This window comes from Sphaerodactylus townsendi, linkage group LG15 (assembly GCF_021028975.2).
Source record: "Sphaerodactylus townsendi isolate TG3544 linkage group LG15, MPM_Stown_v2.3, whole genome shotgun sequence".
NCBI lineage: Eukaryota > Metazoa > Chordata > Lepidosauria > Squamata > Sphaerodactylidae > Sphaerodactylus > Sphaerodactylus townsendi.
Window position 1 is genome coordinate 11,675,397 of NC_059439.1, and position 7,260 is coordinate 11,682,656.

Consider the following 7,260-nt stretch of genomic DNA (forward strand, 5'->3'; position numbering starts at 1 on the left):
CAAAGAGCGCTGATATTAAGTTATAATGTCATTTGTATGTTGTTGTTTAATTCCTGTGGGCCACAAACAAATTCTGACAGAAAAGTGGAATAAGAATATAATTTTGGAACAATTAAATCAATAAAATGCAGAGACCGCTCTGCATTGAGGATGAAAAACAAATGACCTCTTGATTGTGGTTTCCAGACAGAATTGGGAGGCCAAGTATCCCCTTGAAATTCCAGTGAGGCCATGTTTTTTGGCTAAATGTCAGTCACTGGAGGTCCTTCTCTTCCTATTCCAGCCTCTTCAGACCTCAGAAAACCAAATGCCTTGTTGGTTTTGTGCTCAGGGAAATGAAATGACAGGGAGAACGAAATATTCAGGTTGGGGTTTTTTTTCTCTCAGATGTGTATTCTTAGTGTTGGCGTTTCTGACTCAGGGTGTCAGGGTTTAAAATTAGCACAGGGTTGGTAACAATTTCGCAGCAACAAAGCCAGCTTTCTCTCCCCCACCCTTCCACTCCGCCTCTGTGTTTTTTCTCCTTTCGTCTCTATGGGAGCTCAATTTAGATTGAGCATCCTCCACTTCTCCCCACCCCCATTCCCAGTCAGTAGCTGTGGCTCCTCTCCTTAAGCTGCTTCTTGAATATGTCATAGGGGTGGAAATGGATCATAGCAGAAATTAGGCCTAAGAGCCAGTGCAGTGTAGTTGTTAGTGTGTCAGACTACCATCTGAGAGGCCCAGATTCAAATCCCCCTTCCATCAGGTAGCTTGCTTGGTGATCTTGAGCCAGTCTCACCTTCTAAGCCCAGCCTACCTCACAGGTAGACTTGCCAACCTCCAGGTGGCATCTGGAGATCTCCTTCTAATATAATCGATCTCCAGAGGACGGAGATCAGAATATCTGCAAAAAAATTGGCTGCTTCGGAAGGTGGGCTCTATGGCATTGAACCCTGCTGAGGTCTCACCCCTCCTCACACCCTGCCTTTCCCAGGCTCCACCTCCAAAATCTCCAGGCAAAAAAAGGCCATTCCCAAGCATTATATCTGAAAGAGTGTGGGGAATGCAGACATTCTGCAAAGATGTTCCTCCAAGTCTTCCTTCCCTACTGTCTTTATTTATTTCCTGATTTTCCAGATCAGCAACCTGAACCAAGAAGTCTCCCATCTGAGTCAGGAGCTGCAACTTTTGATGGGCCTCCTTCAGAACCGGCTGACTGCTCTATCCTCTTCCTCCTCAGCCTCTGTCCCTGCCTCGACCTGTCCTCATAACAGTGCCCAAAGCTCACCTTCCCTGCCTCCTGTAAGCAGGCAACCGGTTCACCAGTCGTCATCTCAGGCTTTGGGTTCTGTGCCGGTGCTTAGCCTTCCTGCCTCCTTGAGCGCAGACCTTTCTGCCTTCTCTGCTTCCTTGCCTTCTGTTACCTCCCCGTGCAAGGAGCACTTGGGATCCCAGGAGTGGCTGGGTTGCACCTTCTGTGATCCTACAAGTCCTTCCCATCAATATCATTGGCCCCGGACGGGCATGGGACAAGGCAGCCCCTGCTGGCAGAAGGCCAATATGACTTCTTCTCATTCAAGCCCACCCGTAATAGGCCCAATGACCCCTCTCTCTCCCCGGAACTCAATTTCTAGCTGCACGGGACAGGACTGCCCTCCAAAGCGCTTCCATTTCCAATCGAATTCAGAGACCTTTCACTGATGCCAAGAGGTTCCCTGGCCACAATTTCTTCCTTTCAGATATTTGGTGCTCAGGATCCAGCTGAGAAGCCAACCAGACTTGGGAAGGCTGGAGCTAGCAAGGTTGTTTATACAGAAAGGACTGATCACATATATATAGGGCATCAGAACCTATTTTTCCTGGTTGTTGTCAGTAGATTTATTTTTCACTCTGTAAGGACTAATGGAAACCCAAATGAAATTTTGATATTAGGCCTTGAATTGCAGATTTTGAAAATGTTGATTTTCCTCAAAACTTCTTTTTGAAAGGATGCTTTAAAAAATACCACCCCTGGATCATAAATCTTGTCAATATGCTTGGAAAGGCCAAACTGTTGGATCCAAATAGCATTTCTGCTGGTGAAAGATGCTTTGATTATCCCAAAAAGTCTCTTCCAGGGAAGATGGGAACTCCATGGACACAAAGCAATGGGGGATGGGTAGAGGCGTATCTAGGGAAAATGTAGTCTGGTGCAAAATCTGAGTTTTACACACACACTCCCTGTATGGGCAGCCGCCCTCCCCCACCATGACCAAACAACTCTTTTTTTCTGGTGGTGAAGGATGTGGGGGGCAATTTTCTGCCACCCACGTGGCTAAGAGGCCGCAGCCCAGGGACATTTGACCTCATGTGTCCCCCTGGGTGGTACACCCCTGGGGATAGGTCTGTACTTGGGAGGATGCGAAGTTTCTGTGTGCTGAATCTGGCTACTGTTGTCTACTCAGCCTGGCAGCTGCTGTCCATTGTCTCAGGTTGAGGTCTGTTGCGTCACCTACTACCTGATAGTTTTTATCACAGATGCTGGGAATTGAACCTGTATGCCAAGCAGATATTCTACCACTGAGCCACAAGTCGCTCTCCAGGTAAGCTGGGGTAAAAAGCAGTCTGGATCCAACCCAGTATTATGAATTGAGATGGAAAGGGCTGTCCCATGATGTTTGGTACTGGAGGGGGAAAAAATCTGAATGAGAGCCACCCTCTTGACAGCTAGTGTGGTGAAGTGGTTAAGAATATCTGATTAGTATCTAAGAGACCCAGGTTCAAATCCTCACTTGTGCCATGGAAGCTCGCTGGGTGACCTTGGGCCAGTCACTCTCATTCAGCCTAACTTACCTCACATTGTGAGGACAAAATGGAGGAGTGGAGAGAATTCTGTACGCTGCCTTGGGTCCCCATTGAAGATAAAGGTGAACTACAAATGGATTAAATAAAAACGAAAAGCTTTCCAATTGCCATGGGTCACAGTCAAAGGGTGATTTCGCAACCTTCCTTGAAACCGGAGTTGTTGAAGAGCACTGTTGTTTCTTTCAGTGTTGCTTCAACCAAGCAGGTTGTGCTGTGTGGGCCAGCTGAGCTCAAGGCACCTGAAATTACATCTACACCTTACAAGTCCTCAGGTTTGTTGGAGAGCAACATAAGAACTTTGCATCCTATGGGATGGAAGTTTTCTACCTTCCAAGCTTGGATCACCTCTTTTCTGCGAGCTTCAACCTCCTCTCCAACTCGCTATTTTTGCATCTGCAAGCCAGCCCATAGAGCAACTGTTACCTCCATTGTGAAACTCAGGTGTAGCCACATAAATTATATGATTTTTTTTTACAGTGGAGCCAATTGTGGCTCCTTGAGGCAGTGAGGCTGCAAAAACTAAGTTGGAGAAGGGTCCAAGCCACGCCTCCCTGCGTGCGGTGGTTTCAAAGAGGAAAGAGCCATTTGGGAGGTGTAAGAGTGCCATAGCACATGTGATGCAAAGTCCTTGCGCTGTTTTCCAACCAACAGGAGGATTTTATGTGTCAATAGGAGGGGAGGCAGCTGCCACATAGAGTTATCATGTCCAGTTTGGAAAATCCCTGGAGATTTAGGGTAGTGCCTGAGCGGGGGTGGAGTTAAGGAAGAGAAGGCAGCTCAGTGAAGATGTGATGCCAGAAGCTGCCCTCGGGTGTTGTCATTTCCTCCCAGGGAACTGATTTCTGTCACCCGGAGGAGATAATTTGTAATTCTGGGAGAAACTGGGAGAACCCCAGTTTATCCCTGGAGATTGGTAACCCTACTCAGTAGCTTCAAGGTGGTGATGGGGGTGGGTATAAAAGTATATGTCTGCCAGCAAGTTCAAATGTGGGTCCATAGCTAGAGAGTATCTCCTTCAAGTTTGTTTCTGCTCTATCTTCCTCTTTCCTTCCCCCAAGATTTCAGATCCAGGATATTTTTTGGCCCAGCAGTTGCATTTGAAATTTGCTGTACAGCCAAAAACTTTCTTGTTTTCTATTAAATTATTATTTTTGTCTCTTTCCTTTCTGTTTTCTTTCATGCATGTGGTATGGAATACAGTGCTGTGGCATGGCTATGCAGTCCTTCCATGGAGACAACAAAAATGTCCTCCTGTGGAATGACTGAGAACTGAATAATTTGTTTTTCTAACTCTTCTGACAATTCCTGTGGGAGGAGGGGGCCACTGTCAAGGAGATAAGAGCCCTCTGGATAAATGGGGCAGCTCTGGCCTCATTTTTTTCCCAGTCTAAAGAAAGTAGCTTGACTAATTAGAGAAAGTGTCTCTCTTTCTCACCCTCCCTGGAGATCAACATATCTTGACAACCTTAGTTGCAAACACTTTCTAAATCAAATGATGCCTGAATATTACTTCCTTTCAGCATGGTGTAGTGGATAAGAGCAGGTGGATTCTAATCTGGAGAACCGGGTTTGATTCCCCACTCCTCCACCTAAGTGGCAGAGGCTTATCTGGGGAACCAGATGTGTTTGCGCACTCCTACATTCCTGCTGGGTGACTAGTCACAGTTCTTTGGAACTCTCTCAGCCCCACCTGCCTCACAAGGTGTCTGTTGTGGGGAGAGGAAGGGAAAGGAGCTTGTAAGCCACCTTGAGTCTCCTCACAAGAGAGAAAGGTGTGGCTTAAATCCAAACTCCTCTTCTTATTCAAACCAGGTAGCCAAATCATAGAAGGATAGAATTGACACAGCTCCATTTTGGGAAATTCCTAGAGGTTTTTGGGGTGGAGCCTGGGGAGAACAGGGTTTGGGAAGGGAAGGGACTTTAGCAGTGTATGATGCCATACAGTCCACTTCCAAAGCAGCCATTTTCTTCAGGGGAACTGGGCTTGCCAGCTCTAGGCTGGGAAATACCTGGAGATGTGGGGGGGGGGGGGGAGAACCTGAGGGGGGCAGGGTTTGGTGAGGGGAGGAGCTTCAATGGGGCATAATGCCATACAGTCCACCTTCCGAAGCAGCCAACTGATTTCTGTCACCCGGAGATCAACTGTAATAGTAGGAGATCTCCAGCCACCACCTGGAGGTTGGCCACCCTAAGGGGAACTGACCTTGGTCATAAGAACATAAGAACTAGCCTGCTGGATCAGACCAGAGTCCATCTAGTCCAGCACTCTGCTACTCGCAGTGGCCCACCAGGTGCCTTTGGGAGCTCACGTGCAGGAGGTGAAAGCAATGGCCTTCTGCTTTGCTTGCTGCTCCTGAGCACCTGGTCTGCTAAGGCATTTGCAATCTGAGATCAAGGAGGATCAAGATTGGTAGCCATAGATCGACTTCTCCTCCATAAATCTGTCCAAGCCCTTTTTAAAGCCATCCAGGTTAGTGGCCATCATCACCTCCTGTAGCAGCATATTCCAAACACCAATCACACGTTGTGTGAAGAAGTGTTTCCTTTTATTAGTCCTAATTCTTCCCCCCAGCATTTTCAATGAATGCCCCCTGGTTCTAGTATTGTGAGAAAGAGAGAAAAATTTCTCTCTTGTCAACATTTTCTACCCCATGCATAATTTTATAGACTTCAATCTATCGCCTCCCCTCCAGCCCGTCTCCTCTCCAAACTAAGAGAGTCCCAAACGCTGCAGCCCTCTCCCTCCATAAGGGAAGGGTGCTCCAATCCTTCAATCATCCCTCGTTGCCCTTCTCTGCACTTTTTTCTATCTCTTCGATATCCTTTTTTTTTGAGATGCGGCGACCAGAACTGAACACAGTACTCCAAGTGCGGTCGCACCACAGCTTTATATAAGGGCATGACAATCCTTGCAGTTTTATTATCAACTCCTTTCCTAATGATCCCCAGCATAGAGTTTGCCTTTTTCACAGCTGCCATGCATTGAGTTGACATTCCCATGGAACTATCAACTAAGACGCCCAAATCCCTTTCCTGGTCTGTGACTGATAGCACTGACCCCTGTAGCGTGTATGTGAAGTTTGGATTTTTGCCCCATGTGCATCACTTTACATTTTGCTACATTGAACTGCATTTGCCATTTCTGAGCCCACTCACCTAATTTATCAAGGTCCGCTTGGAGGTCTTCGCAATCAGTTGGGTGCTGTGTGGTTTCCGGGCTGAATGGCCGTGTTCTAGCAGCATTCTCTCCTGACGTTTCGCCTGCATCTGTGGCTGGCATCTTCAGAGGATCTTCACAATCCTTTGTGGTTCTCACCACCCTACATAATTTGGTATCATCTGCAAACTTGGCCACCATGCTACCCACCCCTACTTCCAGGTCATTTATGAATAGGTTAAAGAGCACTGGTCCCAAAACGGATCCTTGGGGGACACCACTCCCTGGAGATCAACTGTCATCTGGAGATCAACTGTAATAGCAGATCTCCAGATCTCACTTGGAGGTTGACAGCCTTACTGACAGCCTGTTCAGGGTTAAAGAACTGACACTCTGTACTTGCAAAGAGACATGGCCCTTTTTACAATTTTGCTGTTTTTGAAGTCAAAGGTTGGCTTGTTTTGGCAACACAGGTGTGCGCTGTCCTCAAAATGGAGCCACCATGCATGCTAACAGCAGAAACACAGACACACTTATTCCTTACAAACCTCCTGTTCCAGCAACTGGTTAAGGAAAGAACATTTGTATCAAATCTGTAAAATTCTTACTCATTGGCAAACTGGAGGGCAAGACCAGCAAGGTAGATTCTTCCATGTTTGGACTGGTAAGTAGAGATCTGTGGCTGGGGGATCGGAACCAGTAGTGTATTCTCTCTAAACTCTTGTGAATTTGAATGCACAAGAAGGTCTGAAATGTAGTCATCAATCACCTTTTGTGCTTGTCCTTTAGTTGATTTGGTGACTCTTGTACAAGAACATTTAAACACTGCCTGTATTTCACTAAACTACATCAACAGCAGGAAAAAGGATGAAAGGTATTTTTGAGGACATGAATGATTTTGCCCTATAATTCAGTGAGCATTGGGACCGTTGGGTTTATTTATTTCTGCTGCAGCCCTAAAGTGGTTTAATGCTCGAGCATTCTCTCTTCCGGGGGGAACCGTACAATCAGTGGTACAGATCAGGACCTCTAAGAAGGAAATGCTGAACATATTTCCCAAACTCTAATTTCCAGATTGGTTTACACATGGATATAGTGAAGGCATGATACCTACCTTATCTACTGATGAATGGGCACAGATAGAGCTCGCCAAATGGAAATGTTATTTAGCTTAAACACAGTTCTTTTCTTGTCCTTGTGGACGTTTCATTCACAGCCTTTTTTCCAGAATGGGATCACACTACAGGGTGTACCCAATGGTGGGATTCAATTTATTT

The 7,260-nt window shown here is 46.5% G+C and overlaps 1 protein-coding gene across 2 annotated transcripts in view; it reads left to right on the forward strand.

Annotated features, from left to right (window-relative positions):
- The window catches only part of KCNH4 (potassium voltage-gated channel subfamily H member 4), a 64,956-nt gene extending 60,970 nt beyond the window's left edge, over window positions 1–3,986 (forward strand). For both annotated transcript variants that reach the window (XM_048517382.1, XM_048517383.1), the window contains exon 16: window positions 1,120–3,986. In XM_048517382.1, the coding sequence (XP_048373339.1) occupies window positions 1,120–1,683 (564 nt within the window). In that variant the 3' untranslated portion in view covers window positions 1,684–3,986. The remainder of the gene's footprint in view (window positions 1–1,119) is intronic.
- The last annotated feature ends 3,274 nt before the right edge of the window (window positions 3,987–7,260 follow it).